This window comes from Eucalyptus grandis, chromosome 7, assembly GCF_016545825.1.
Source record: "Eucalyptus grandis isolate ANBG69807.140 chromosome 7, ASM1654582v1, whole genome shotgun sequence".
NCBI lineage: Eukaryota > Viridiplantae > Streptophyta > Magnoliopsida > Myrtales > Myrtaceae > Eucalyptus > Eucalyptus grandis.
In genome coordinates, this window is record NC_052618.1 from 39,154,454 (window position 1) to 39,168,735 (window position 14,282).

The following is a 14,282-nucleotide window of genomic DNA, read 5'->3' on the forward strand; positions in this document are numbered from 1 at the left end:
AAGACATAATTGGGAAACCCAAGGTCAAAATTAGAGGCATGCTGCCACGTTTTAGATGAAGGACAACGCCAAACGCACACAGGGCATCTTTCAACGTTCAATTATTTCATTGTGGGCTTTGCATTTAGCTCCGCTTCCGAGCATTAGGCTAAATCTTCAAATTGTTCTAATATAATTTTAAATTTTTGCATGAAATTTTAGCATAATTATTCTAGTCAATTTTTACCTGCAATTGCTAATATAACAGCGCAGTTATCGGCGATTATTTATATGGGGCACCAATAATTCAACAGATAAATTTACATGAAGTGATGTCGTTTTGAATGATTCTGTAAATGAATTTAAGAATTAAGAAAGCTGTTATGTTGGGTCCAAGAATATCTACCAATGTCATTATGATATGAGGTGCATGCATTTGGAGTCAATTCTTATATTGAGCATGATGTCAATGCAATGAATTTTTTAGGGGGCAATCTTTAGTTTGAAAGAAAATCCATCAATTGATCATAAAATATGGTATGTGACATCCCTGATTCCTATTTGTGGAACTAATATTTCTAACCACTTCATACAAAGTAAAAATTATGCACCAAAAAGACAACTTAATAAAAGTGTTGCAAGAAATGGGATAATGCTAATGAGAGTAGTGAATTGATCAAGTCATCCGGTAGATCAGTTTGATCACTGTTAGATGAATGACATGTTTTGTAAATAGAATATGTTCTAGTAATTGAACTTTAGTAGTGTCTAAGGACCGAACTTTTTTTCCTTAGTTTCATTTTTTATGTTAAGCAAGGAGAAGGCGACTGTCCATAAATTCCCTTAATTTGAACATAAAGGAGCCCTCTACGGTAGGTCACGTACTAAGACTCAACTTCTTTCTGCAAAACTTCTCGTTCCCTTAACAAGGAAATTTCTTTTTTAAGCTCACAATTCCATTGAGTAAATTTTCTTAATTCATCAGACATTTGTGTCTGCTTATAATACACTTCATCACAAGTGACTTTAGAAGGTTCTCCCATATCATATTTTGAATCTATATCAGTCATCAAGCAGAGAGAGGAAGCTTTTTCGATTTTTTTTTTTCCTTTTCTTTTCTTTTTTTATCTTTAATTTTCATCATCTTCTTCATACAATCTTTACTGTCGTTACACCAAAAAGTGGAATTTTAACCAAATGGTGAAAAATTCTTCACAAAGTTGGTTCTTGGCTTTTCGTATGGAACTGGGTTGTGTGATGATTTTGGATATAGGAGTGTATGGATTTTAAAGTGAGAATGCAATGCAAAGAAGACGAATGTACAAAAAGTAAATGACAAATAAACTCTGAGGATGAAAAGACATGCAATTAATACATTGATTAAGCACATTGCGAATTTGTGTTTGAGCTGATCCGCTTTACAGTGAATATCACGAATACTTGTAGCCCACTATAAGCAATTATCACTTAAAAACGCGTTTTCCGAGATTCCTGGTGTGTTATTTGTGCTCTGGCAATCATTATCAATGGGAAGTTACAAATTCCTAAGTCACTAGGACGCTCAACCGTCACTTGACTTTGGCCCATCCATTTGACATCTTTGAACAATGTGTTCTCTTTCTTCTTCTTTTCACAAAACACCGAGCCAACTTTAAGATAACTGATCACTTGTAAATTTTGTCGATGAGTTATGGTACTTCCTAAACATCCCTTATTTTTCATCGATGTCGATATAATTTAGTTACCGAGGACCATATCACATAATTGTGGATGTCTATGCCACAGAGTTGTCAGTTTAACCAATCTAAACCAATTGATCGAACTTCATTATTTGATGATTACAAAAAGTTGGCTATATTTTTTTATGTAAATAATTGTTCGTCTTCTTCTTATCTGATCAAGCTAGACAACATCAAGCTCCACTGCAACGTTGAACTTGAGCCCTAGATCCAGAGTGCTTGACCTATGCCATTGTGTCGAACTCGAGGCCCTACATTTGGAGGGCTCGAGCTCCATCAGAACATCAAGCTCGAGCCCTAAATCTAGCTACTATGACTATTGATTTAGAGAGCATCATGTCTTGGCTATTTGTATTCTCTCCGTTCTCGTACCTCGGCTTCTTGAACTTCATCACATGATTGGAGTCTTTTTCCAAGCCACACTCTATTTAGATTCTACTTCTTTCTTACTCTCATCGGAGTCATCAGTAGGAGCCAAATTCTTGGGCACAATCGATGGGGGGCCGGGTACAAGTACTAGGGTCTTGGGCCTTGCCTCAAAGGACTAGAGCACAACCTTAGTTGACCCCGTCCTGATCTCAATGGACCAAGGCTTAGCAGAAGTGACTTGGTTATGGAAGCCAAGTACCCAATAGTGAGAAAATCTCTTGTAATATTTTGAAATTGACAAAATCGTTCAATTTGTGTTACTACTTGATAGATGCAAATGTCTTTGTTTCAGGTAACATTGACATAAGTATGTTCTATTACTATTGGTTTGTTCCAAAGTACAAAAAGGAAAGACTTCTTGTGAAGACTAGAATGACCTTAATGGAGGGTGACAAGTCTGCAATGGGAAGTTCAAGGAGACTTGGAGGTAGCATAAGGTGAACTATTCATTGGGGCTTCTATCACCAATTTACTAAGGAAGAGCAAATGGAAAATTGTAAATAAGTCAACTACCATCAAGAAGCTTAGACAGACTCATGGATCGCTAATATGAGTAGCTCCCTATATCACAGGAGAAGAACGTGCATATCACGTGATGACACACTTTGATTTGAAGACCATCTATTCATTTGACTATCAATCTAAGTCTTATGGAATATTTACAACAAGCCAAAGCCTAGAACTTTGGAAGAGGCACATGAAGGAGAATCCAATCAATCATCAATCACTATGGTGTAAATAAATTTTCTAATATAAGTAACTTTATTCTTGAAAACTACACCATTGTAAGGAAGATTTGATTGTGTGGGCAACTAGATCTCCCAGTGATTGTGTTGTTTATTTTCAATGACTAAATTGATCATCTTGAAAATTATCCAATGAATAGTTTGGATATTGAAGACTACATAAGAAAATCAATGTATGCTAGAGAAGACATAAATCACGAGAACAACTACGAACTGAAAAAGCTTTATTGTTTGATACAATTATACTCTTGTTGACTTATTGAGCAAGAAGTTCATTTACTAAGGGCATTTTTCATTAATTTTAATCTCTTTAGAGAGCTGTATTAGTGTTGTAGTAGTGCTTGGGATTTAGTAATGTTATTTACCAGCTTCAGCTAGAAGCAACACAAGTTATGTTGGAACTTCTCAAAGTATTGCTACTGGATTCTAGTCCATTGGTGGCTATTATTAGTGTGGGAAAGTGAACATGGTTTGATCTAAGCCAAACCGCTATAAAGATATGTGTACCTAAATCCTAGATATGACATATGATTAATGATATGTGATAAGTAGATAATGACAACGCACCAAAATATATGTCCTATTGAAAATCCACCAACGTAAATCAATGATATATTATCTTAATGCGAATCAATTATGCAAAATCCATAAATTTGTCATAAAAAATTGAAATAATAAAAAATCTAACCCGCCTTCTCGCGGTTCAATATTTTTTTATTATTATGGCTTAATATGAAAAATTTCCCGATCGGGTAACAATTATATATAACCAATTAAGTTAGAATCACAAGCTAAGAAATCGTATAGTCGAACTGAATTTAACCTAAACAGATTACCTAGCTTGGAAAAATTATCTCCAAGATGGAAACCAGCAGGGAACGATTCCAAATTCACCATTCTCAAGCCTCAAGTGACCTGCACGAGGAAAATGGTACCAACAGTACTGAACTTGCTGGACAACTTCGGATGAAGGATGGTCGGCGTTGGAGCGGGCGAGGGAGACAGCCGGCGTCGGAGTTTCGGCGAGGACTGGGCGGCAGCAGCAGCAGGGAGGCGCGGCGTCGGTGACCGGCGAACAGCAGGGTCGCGGGTCGCGGGTCGCAGCGGTGGTGGCGCGGGCTGAGGCGCAGTGGCGGAGACGGTGGCTGCGGCAGAAAGGGGGTGTGCGGACGTCGGGCGCCGGGCGGAAGGCAGCGCGTAGGCTGCTGGTGTGAGTTGCAGAAGCTGATGCGGAGGTGCAGTGGTGAAGCGACGAGACAGCACTCGGGCAGAGAGGGCGTCGGGTCGTCGTGGCTGCAGCAAGGGCGACGAACGACGATGCTGGTACGGTGACTGGCGCGAGGGGACGATAGTGACCGGCGAGCAGCTGGGTCGCGGGTCGGTGTGAGCTACAGGCGTTGGCAACAGGGGTGGGTTGCAGGCGTAGGCGATCTGCTGAAGGGTTGTTGGTGCGGCGGCCGGTACAAGTTCTCAGGCTGGTGCAGCATCGCGGGGATCGGCGGGTTGCAGGGAGCGTCGGTGAGCGAGGCGCGGCGCCAGGTCGTCGCGGCGAGCTTCGTGGGGAGACCGGCGAAGCGGCTGTGGCGGACGCGCGGTGGCGGAAGCGCGGTAGCGGCTGGCGGAGGCGGTGCCGGCGCAGTGACCGGTGCGAGCGCAGGGCCGGCGCGTCGGGGGCCCTCGCGGAGAAGATGAACAGTCGCTGCCTCCCCTTTTTTTTTCTTTTTTTTTTCTGGTCGAACGTTACTTCACGTCAGCCTCTCTCACCTCTCACTGTATCCTCTCTCCTCACGTCTCTCTCACGTCATTTCCCTCTCTCTGTCTTCTTCTTTTCGCTGTTTCTTTGCTGACTTTTCTTTTCCCTCGAAAAGAGCACCGATAGCTTCTCTCTCTTTTTTGTCCAATTTTTCTTGACCTCGAAGCCTCGCATTCTTTATTTATTTATAGAGAAAAACTCAAAAGTTGTTGAAGATTTCTCAATATAATTACACATATTCACTCAACCACTCAACAAGAAAAATGGCTCCAAAATTACTCAATCGCTGAATTTTTTAATTTTGAAATAAGGAGATATGTTCAATAAGAAAAATGCTTCATTATTCAAAAATTTCCAAAATCTCCCTTCAAATGTTTTATTTTATATATTATTTATTACTATATTTTTATTTTCTAAAAAATAATTTTAATCCTAAATTAGGTTTCAACATAATAGTAACACATTGTACTTGATATCATCAGTTTACTCCTATATATATAATTGTTCACATATTTGCAAGAATACATCAACTTTTGATTAGTAACCTATTCATCTATCTACATTGCATATTTAATCATAACACCACGACGTGGTTGCTGTGGATTCTAGCACAAGCATTGATCTCCATGCACGGTCGTCGAGGACCCAAGCATGGGCATTGGGGCCTCAAGCTAGCCTCAAGAGACTTGGGCCCCAGCATCAATCACATGACCAAAGGAGTCGAGTACCCAAGCATGGGAATTGGGTCTTGGGCCCTAGCTTTGGTTTCAACATAATAGTAACACATTGTACTTGATATCATCGGTTTACTCCTATATATATAATTGTTCACATATTTGCAAGAATACATCAACTTTTGATTAGTAACCTATTCATCTCTCTACATTGCATATTTAATCATAACACCACGATGTGGTTGCTGTGGATTCTAACACAAGCATTGATCTCCATGCACGGTCGTCGAGGACCCAAGCATGGGCATTGGGGCCTCAAGCTAGCCTCAAGAGACTTGGGCCCCAGCATCAATCACATGACCAAAGGAGTCGAGTACCCAAGCATGGGAATTGGGTCTTGGGCCCTAGCTTTGGTTTCAACATAATAGTAACACATTGTACTTGATATCATCAATTTACTCCTATATATATAATTGTTCACATATTTGCAAGAATACATCAACTTTTGATTAGTAACCTATTCATCTCCCTACATTGCATATTTAATCATAACACCACTACATGGTTGCTGTGGATTCTAGCACAAGCATTGATCTCCATGCACGGTCGCCGAAGACCCAATCATGGGCATTGGGGCCTCAAGCTAGCCTCAAGAGACTTGGGCCCCAGCATCAATCACATGACCAAAGGAGTCGAGTACCCAAGCATGGGAATTGGGTCTTGGGCCCTAGCTTTTGTTAACCCAACCATGATCGATGAGGAACCTAGCTTGGCCTTGATCAACCTCGGCCCAAGCACCGTGACTTGGGCATGGAATTCGATGCATGGCCGTCGAGGACTCATGCATAGGCATTGGTGTGTAATGGCAATGGCAATGGGGTTCTCATGCCCAAGTGCGAAAACTCTAGTGCAAACGTCGATATCTAGTTGTATTTTAGAAAATGATTTTTGATTTTTAAAAGAGAAATTATTTTCCTAAGTCCAAGTATATGTTTTTCGTTGACTATGAAGATATCTTCTATAGACTCATCTTTCTAAGCAACCTAAACATCAGAAAATGTTTTCTAATAAGATTTTTTTGTGAAACAAATAGCACCTTATTAAGCACTCTCACGGTACAATCTCAAGTCTACTTGTGGAAAGAAATTTTTTTTATCGATCGTGCCTCATGTAAAAGTACAATAAAAGGAGGGAAAAGTACCAAAAAAGTCCTAAACCTTTTGGCTTTGTGCCGATTTAGTCCTAAATCTTCATTTGGTGATGATTTAGTCATAAACCTTTTTACGTTGTGCCAATTCAGTTCTTTCCGGCCAATTTTGGCCAGATTTTGCTGACTGGACACCGGTCGGCTGACATGGTCTTATCGGCGCCGACGTGTATAATTTTTAATAATATTTTAATATTTTTGAATATTTTTATTTTTATTTTTATTTTTATTTTTATTTTTTATTTTTATTCTTTTATTCTTTTATTCTTTTATTCTTTTTCTTTTTCTTCTCATCTTCTTCCTCTAGCCGGTCGCCGGAGCTCGGCCGACCGGCCCAGGCGACGGCCGGCGAGGTCGACCTCGCCGGCCACCTCGCCAATGGCCGCGAGGGCAGCCTCGCCCGGCGGGCGAGGCTCGCCCTCGCCGGATCTGGCGAGGATCAAGCCTCGCCGCCCTCGCGGCCTGGGTGGCGAGGCTCGCCCTCGCCGGATCCGGCGAGGATCAAGCCTCGCCGCCCTCGCGGCCGGGTGGCGAGCTCGCCCCCGATCCGGCGAGGGTTGAGCCTCACCCATGGCGCGAGGGCGAGCCCCGGCTCGGCGCGAAACCAGACTCCTCCCGGCGCCATTCTCTCGATCCCAATCTCGCCCTAGAAATTTCCTCCCTCCTCCGCTCGTCGTCGTCGTCATCTCTAGGGTTTACGGGAGCTCGGGGTGTCTTCGGTCGCGCGGCTCCGTCCTCGGATTTTCGCCTATTTCTCCCGCGGCTGCGATTCGTCGAGGGTGGGGGTTTTGTGATTCCTGGGGTTCTCCGAGGCGCTGGCCTCGCGCCGAGCTGGCGGGGCTCGCCCTCGCCGGCCATGGGCGAGGCTCGACCCTCACCGGATCTGGCGAGGGTGAGCCTCGCCACCCGGCCGCGAGGGAGAGCCTCGCCCGCCCGGCGTGAGGCCGCCCTCGCCGCCCCGGCGAGGTGGCCGGGCGAGGTCGACCTCACCGGCCGTCGCCGGGGCCGATCGCCGGAGCTCGGCGACCGGCTAGAGGAAGAAGATGAGAAGAAAAAGAAAAAGAATAAAAGAAAAGAATAAAATTAAAAATAAAAAGAGAAAAATAATATAAAAAATAAAAATATTCAAAAATATTAAAATATTATTAAAAATTGTACACGTCGCCGCCGATCGTGCCATGTCAGCCGGCCGACGTCCAATCAGTAAAATCCGGCCAAAATTGGCCGGAAATGACTAAATTGGCACAACGTAAAAAAGTTTAGGACTAAATCGGCACCAAAAAAAGGTTTATGACCAAATTGGCACAAAGCCAAAAGGTTTATGACTTTTTTGGCACTTTTCCCAATAAAAGGATATTTGATGCAGATGTTTAAGATGAGCTTCAAACTAGATTGATCTTCTTCTACATTGTATCATTGTGCACGAAAATTAAGAAGTCTCCTAAAATTTTCTCAATAGAACTCTTTGATACTTAAGTAAGTGTTTGAGAAAAACGAGAGAAAAAATGTTTAGGTAGGAAAATTCTAGATGTTTAGTTTTGAATGACTTGCTTGATTTTAGTCCTCACCATTTTATTCGTGGTAGTCAAACTCTAGCCAATCACCTTTTTGTTAAGATGTACATATAAGTTATGTTAGGAAAATCTCACATCAGGTGTGTGAAATGATTAATATATCATAATTGGCCCATAATTGGATATGTTGACGGAACCGCCTGATCTAAGAGTGCATGCAAAACTGGACTTGCATGATGCTGGCATTAATAACTCCATATAATCCATTTAATTTCTACCCTCATCAATTTGCTTGCTGGAAGTGCATGCCTCTTGTCTCTTGCTTGTGGCTGAGAAGCATGTTTAGCTAATCTATCGAACTGACCATGTACCCAAGTTTTTAAATTCTGTATTAGTATGTAACAGTAGTGGAATATGGTATCTATGGGGAAGATAGATGTAATGAAGATAACGTTTTATGCACTTCGTCACTTGCTTTCTTTTGGCAATTGATAGAGGACTAGAACTGAAATTAATCATTTAATCATAATTCCATAGATATTGGTAAAACGACAAATTAGATCATGAAATTAAAATAAAAAATGTTAACAAATTAGGATGACCACATTATCATCCGCATATACCACGCTCTCTCTTCTTCTACAAAACAGAGAGAGAAGTTCTCTCTCCGCAGCCAATGTGGTCGCCACCACGAACAAGAATGTCGTTTGCTCAGATAGAAATGCTGTATGGAACTCCCTTCCCTGTCACGCCGGGCTCGGAGAATGGCTTCAAGAGTTCGTACGGCACGATCCCGGCTCCACTTCGATTCTTAAACCTTTGGTCGGTGTTCCTCTTGTCGATGATGCCCTCAAGCTCCTTCAGCCTCCCGCTGAACCTCTCGAATGCTGTCTTTATCGCCGGCTCCTCTTTCAACGCTGGTTCCGGATCCTGTCCCAGATACTCCTCATCTGGCGAGTGGTTCGACAGCACGTCGAGGATTGCCATCACCTTGGTCGCCTGTATCTGTGACGGGAAGCACGTGAGGAGTGTGGTTTCAGGCTTGTCCCAGAAGATCTTGAGCTCTTCCTCGGTCGGGTCCTCGACGGGCATCTTGGTTCGGGCGATGGTGGGCCGGTTCGGGAAGTAACCGGCATAGGTGTACTGGCCAAAGTTGACAGCAGCATGGTGGCCGGAGGTGACCCAGACCATGGTGGTGATAATGTGGACGAGGTCGGACGGGGTCTTGAGGTCGGGCCACCCGGGGGAGTCTTTCTTGTCACCATGGCCGACGGTCCGGATCTCAGTCCACCAGGACTGGAGCTCCTTGTCCGACGCAATGCGGCTTGGGTCGGGGTAGTAGTGGCTGACGTAGTCGGTGACCCACTCCTTGATGGCGTCCCACAAGAGGAGGCCATCGTTGGCGAAGGGGTAGTCCTCGATCGCTAGCCTGAGGCCATGGGGTGCCATCGGGTCTTCCACTGCCAATCCCCTGGCAAGAATTGACACGAACAGAAAAGCTTGAGAACGCTCCATGTGCCAACGATTTTTATGTTCTTCACGTTAATAAGGGGGAAAAAAAGAAAAAGAAAAAAGAGGTGTGCAAGTAATTAATTGATGTATAATACCTGCTAATTAAGTCATTGGGCAAGCCTTGTAAGTCGAATTGCCACTGCTTGTCATAGGCGACGGCGCTGAGCTCCATGGAATACTTGCCGGGAGAGAAGGAGCTCTCGATGATCCCGTCGCCATTGATCAGAAACCCGCGAGCCAGCGCATTGATCTGCATCGTGTACCGGAAGTGCGGGTGCAGCAACTTGTAGATTGGGTGCATCTCACTCAGTTGCCGGTTTGTTGCTATTATATAGGGTTCCGTGGCACAATGAGTCCGCAACCTACGATGATCGAAATCAGAGAAACATTATTTACCACATCATCGTTTATGCAAATAGGCACTTCTCAAAATAATTCACGTTTTAATGCAAATCATTTCATTGTAAGGAACAATTACAAAATTACCTACATACTCACATATCACAATGAGCCATTAGCCTGCTTCGTTACTAGTATACTTCTATCTAATAGGTGTATGATTTTTTTTGCTTGTCAAAAAGTAATGATCCACTTATTCCAAAGCATTCGCTTCGGAAAGAATTTGAACTAATTGTGCCACAGTTGAGCGTTTCTGTCCAATTGCTATTACCAGTGGCTGACGAGCTGGTGGTATCCAGAGTCGTGGGCAAGGACATGGGCCTTGGCGAGCCGCCAAAGCCACCTGCCAGTGGAGCTGCACGACGGGGTGAACACCTGCTTCCATTGCGGCTTACCGTCATCGGTCGGCGGCCGTGTGAGCTCGATGGCAAGTGGTTTCAACGTCTCATCTGGGGTCAGGAAGAAGAGCGTTCTCGACCCGTACAAGGTTGTCCCCTTGAGTTGTCTCACTTTGTTCACGTATGGTAGGAACAGGTCGTGGTAGTCCAGCATGAACAGCTTCTTTTGCTTGATGGCCTGCACAATATAGAATTCCACCGAACCGGAAAGGTCGGATCCAAGTCAAATTTCATTAATTGGGGCAGTAGGATTTAGGTTTATGCTCAAGACTAGAGAGCGGATAAGTCGTATTAGGTGATACTTCGTGAATGGAGTATTTTTGTACCTCAGTTACTGTCATGAAGCCTTTGATTTCCCTTTCGATAATCTCCGTTGTGATAGCCGATTCAGATGCACCGTAGATCTTAGGATCAAGCTCACTCCTCAAGGGCCATTCCTGAATACATATTTTAATGCTAGTTATGTATAGTAATCATATACCCAACATGGTGATATCCAATAATTGTAGTTTTTATTAAACTAAATTAATTGTATGTGAGCAAATTATATATTTGAAATGTGTACAATAATTATTACCGTGACCAACTGGATCGCATAGGGGTTAATTCCCGCTAGAGTTTGACGAGCAAACTCTTCATCACTAAACCAAAAAAATCGGTCTCCTGCAAGTTGGAAAAACGCGTTCAATTATTATGCATGAAAAGTCTTGGAGATATATTCTAAATAATACATAAAAAATTTTGTCCTATGATTGACTAATAATACATTTTCCTGAAGAAAGAATGAGCGATGATCATGTTACTTTCTCCGAATAGATTATGTCTACTTGATCACTTGTTAGTTTCCTTTCACTGAGCGCATTGAATCGAGCATACAGTAGAAATTTACGGACGATAGCTGTCCAACACATACTTGAATGAGGACATAGAACTCAATTAAAGAGAGAGGGAGAGGGAGAGGGAAAGAGAGTTTGCTTACGGATCATAGTTTCAGGGGTTTCGAAGCGCAAGACATCTTGGGAGGCATCGGCGACGGTTTTGACGAGCCGGGGCAAGAGGTCCTTGAGGAAGCCTTGCTTCTGCAACGGGGGCAAGTTGACACCTTCGTTGAACAGATCGTCGATGTCGGAGAAGTAGGGGAACCCTAGGTCGGGGTCGACTATCACCGTATCTAGCGACTGCGCCAGTGCATGCACCACCGAGTACACAGTCTTCGCCGAGAACGTCAAGTTCTTTATCGGCGAGAACTGTTCATCTCGAGGCACGTATGTGCTTCCACTCCTCGATTCCGATTGCGGATCTGTTTTATATTATATGTGAATGTTTAATTTGTTCGTTAGGATGAAAAACAAAAATCAACGAATGTTTTGGATTTAACACTAGCTAACATAATACCGAGCTTGTAATTTATTATCCGAAGAAATGCATAATTATAATCATTGATATACTAGCTAGGATAGTTTCCACATTACATTAAAATATATTTGGTGATAGCCAAAAATGCATGCTAAAAGGATATGAAATTATGAATGGCTGATGTTTCTGGGACTATAATTTCACGAAATAATAATACAAAAGTTGCAATTTCCACTTGGAAAAAGGGTCTAGCACTCTCAATCTCAGGGTCTCTCCCTCCCCCTCTCTCGATAAAGAATATTCAAATTGGTATTCGCCACGTCATCTTTTGACGAAGTAATCAGAAGAGACAAATAAACATACCTTTGGACTTACTAGTTTGGAGCGCATTTCCCTCCAAAGAAAAAGCTCTATTCAAGTCACACATATGGCCTTTCGGCTAAAAAAATATAATCTACAAGCTCTCTGCGCCACCAATAATCTAAAATATATTGTGTAAGTCATTATTCTAAAGGGATAACTCACCGGTATCGCACCGAGGGCGCCCGGTCCGGCATCGTCTGGGGTACGGAAGCTCTTTTCCACCGAGCACTGGCCTCTTCTTATCCACGTCGCTGTCGGGATTCCCGAGGTCATTGTACACATCGTAATCGTATATCCTCTCGTACGACTTTCTCTCGCCTTGACCGTTCCCTCGCAGGATCGCCAGCTCCTCCTCTCTCAGCCTTCTCAGCCCGCTCGGCGTTTCCTTCGGTAAATAGCACTGCCCACCACAAGCGTCAGCAACATTGAAAATGAAAACCATGAAGCCTCAAAATTTAAATATATACATCATCAAAGAGTTGTACTAGAGTGGTCTTTATATGCACCTAAGTCTTGTGAAGGAAAAAAGAAAAAGAAAAAAGAACCTTCATTTTCAAGCCATGATCCTAAAATGGTCTTGATATATTTATATATGTAAGAACCTCCTGAAAAATGAGAAAAAAACCCTAAATAGGAAGCTATGCAGCTCTATTTGTGATCTAACCTTATTGGTGAAGAAGACCCTCTTTTGCGGGTTATCGAACTTGGACTCAACCCACGAGTTGCAGGTGATGCTGAGAGGATCACCTGCGAACCCGTCGAGGATGATGTCCTTGAGGTATATCTCCTTGCGGTTCTCGTTCTCCACAAAAATCGCCCCGACCTCCCCGAACCCCTCTCCGACCTCGAACTCACACTCATACGTTGCCTCCTCCGCGTTCTGGCTCTTCTTGCGCGTGTACCCTTTGATTGTACCCTTCTCTTGTCCGTCTCTGTCAACAAAGTTAAAAAAATCAGGAGTGTATTAACTGTTTTAGCATCATAAGTGGAACCAATTAACTGTGAGGGAGCTGAAATTAAAGCCATGACAGCAAATGGGGCGAATCTAATGAAAGCTCGGCGAATCGGAGGCTTGGAGCTGAATATTTCTTCGGCAAGATAGTGTTCTCTTATGAGAAACTACTTTCGTCTTGAGTATAGACACTCGGCCGCTGTTTTTGGATTTCTTTCATCTTCGAGGGACTACTGTAGAGTAACGCACTTAGAACATGTACGATGTTCGATCCATTTCGCAAAGTTACATCCAGGCAATGTTGTTCCCTTCTTGTCCAGGATTCTCCCCAATTAGTGCAGGTTAGGACCATCTCTCCGCCACCCTCACCCTCAATTCATATATGATACAAATATCACAAGTTTTGTAATTTTAAGAATATCATATGTTTCACTTCAAATAAAAGTCAAATTATGAACATCGTAAAACATTTCGATCAAATTCATCCTATTTCTGCCCTTACTTTCTATTACAAGATGAGTTAACAAATTCAAGGTTAAAACTGACTGCTCAATACTTACTGGGGTCAAGCTCAGCACTAACAAGCTCCAAGAGGAGATCGACCCCTCCCTTTATCCCGATTTTCGAGAGCAAGCCACCGGGGCTCTCTTTCAGAGTCACTACCGCTTTAACTGACAGCAACTTCTCGGTAGTGATTGGGCTCATTGTCGCACTGATCTTGCGCGAGACAAGCCCTACTTTAGCGCTTCTACGGCTCTTTTGGAGCACAGGCGTGGATCGTACCCGAAAACCAACGATCCTGCCATTGCCTTGGCTAAATGGCTTGCTTAAGGGGAACAAGGTTGGGGAGGCAGATTGGGATTGATGAAGCTGTGGCTTCAACATGATGATGGCAGTGATGATCTTTTTTGCTGTGTTCTTGAAGGAGAGATGTGAAGTAAAAAGTTGGTGAAGACAACAATGGCTCAAAACAATGGTTATTGGGGACTTTGGGTTGATGGGATTTTGGAGAGTTGGTCTAGGGTTTTTATAGAGGGAGAGGAGGAAGAAAACTGTGGCATGTGCTGTAGCATTGTTTTGGGCTTTATTTTGCCCTAAATGCGTGTACATGGCACGTGAAAACGAAGTGGGAAATGCGAAGAGAGGAGGAAAGAAGACGGGGGACAAGACTTGTCTTCGTGTAATTTTACGAAGCAAAACTCTCATTGAATTTGGCTTTGCATGACCGTAACATTACGTGTACAAAGATACTTCAAAGGCC

At 43.1% G+C, this 14,282-nt stretch overlaps 1 protein-coding gene across 2 annotated transcripts in view; it reads right to left on the reverse strand.

Moving 5' to 3' along the window:
* Nucleotides 1-14,039, reverse strand: part of LOC104430084 (linoleate 13S-lipoxygenase 2-1, chloroplastic) — a 32,862-nt gene extending 18,823 nt beyond the window's left edge. Inside the window, exons 1-9 of one of the 2 annotated variants that reach the window (XM_039316353.1) lie at nucleotides 13,578-14,039; nucleotides 12,734-13,001; nucleotides 12,232-12,469; nucleotides 11,330-11,650; nucleotides 10,928-11,013; nucleotides 10,677-10,787; nucleotides 10,224-10,528; nucleotides 9,649-9,915; nucleotides 8,538-9,512 (exon numbers count right to left, since the gene is read on the reverse strand). In XM_039316353.1, coding sequence (XP_039172287.1) covers nucleotides 8,753-9,512; nucleotides 9,649-9,915; nucleotides 10,224-10,528; nucleotides 10,677-10,787; nucleotides 10,928-11,013; nucleotides 11,330-11,650; nucleotides 12,232-12,469; nucleotides 12,734-13,001; nucleotides 13,578-13,906 — 2,685 coding nt within the window. In that variant the 5' untranslated portion in view covers nucleotides 13,907-14,039 and the 3' untranslated portion in view covers nucleotides 8,538-8,752. Of the gene's footprint in view, nucleotides 1-8,537; nucleotides 9,513-9,648; nucleotides 9,916-10,223; nucleotides 10,529-10,676; nucleotides 10,788-10,927; nucleotides 11,014-11,329; nucleotides 11,651-12,231; nucleotides 12,470-12,733; nucleotides 13,002-13,577 lie in introns of those variants that run through there. The other variant, XM_039316352.1, reaches the window with a different exon arrangement.
* Between the last annotated feature and the right edge of the window lie 243 nt (nucleotides 14,040-14,282).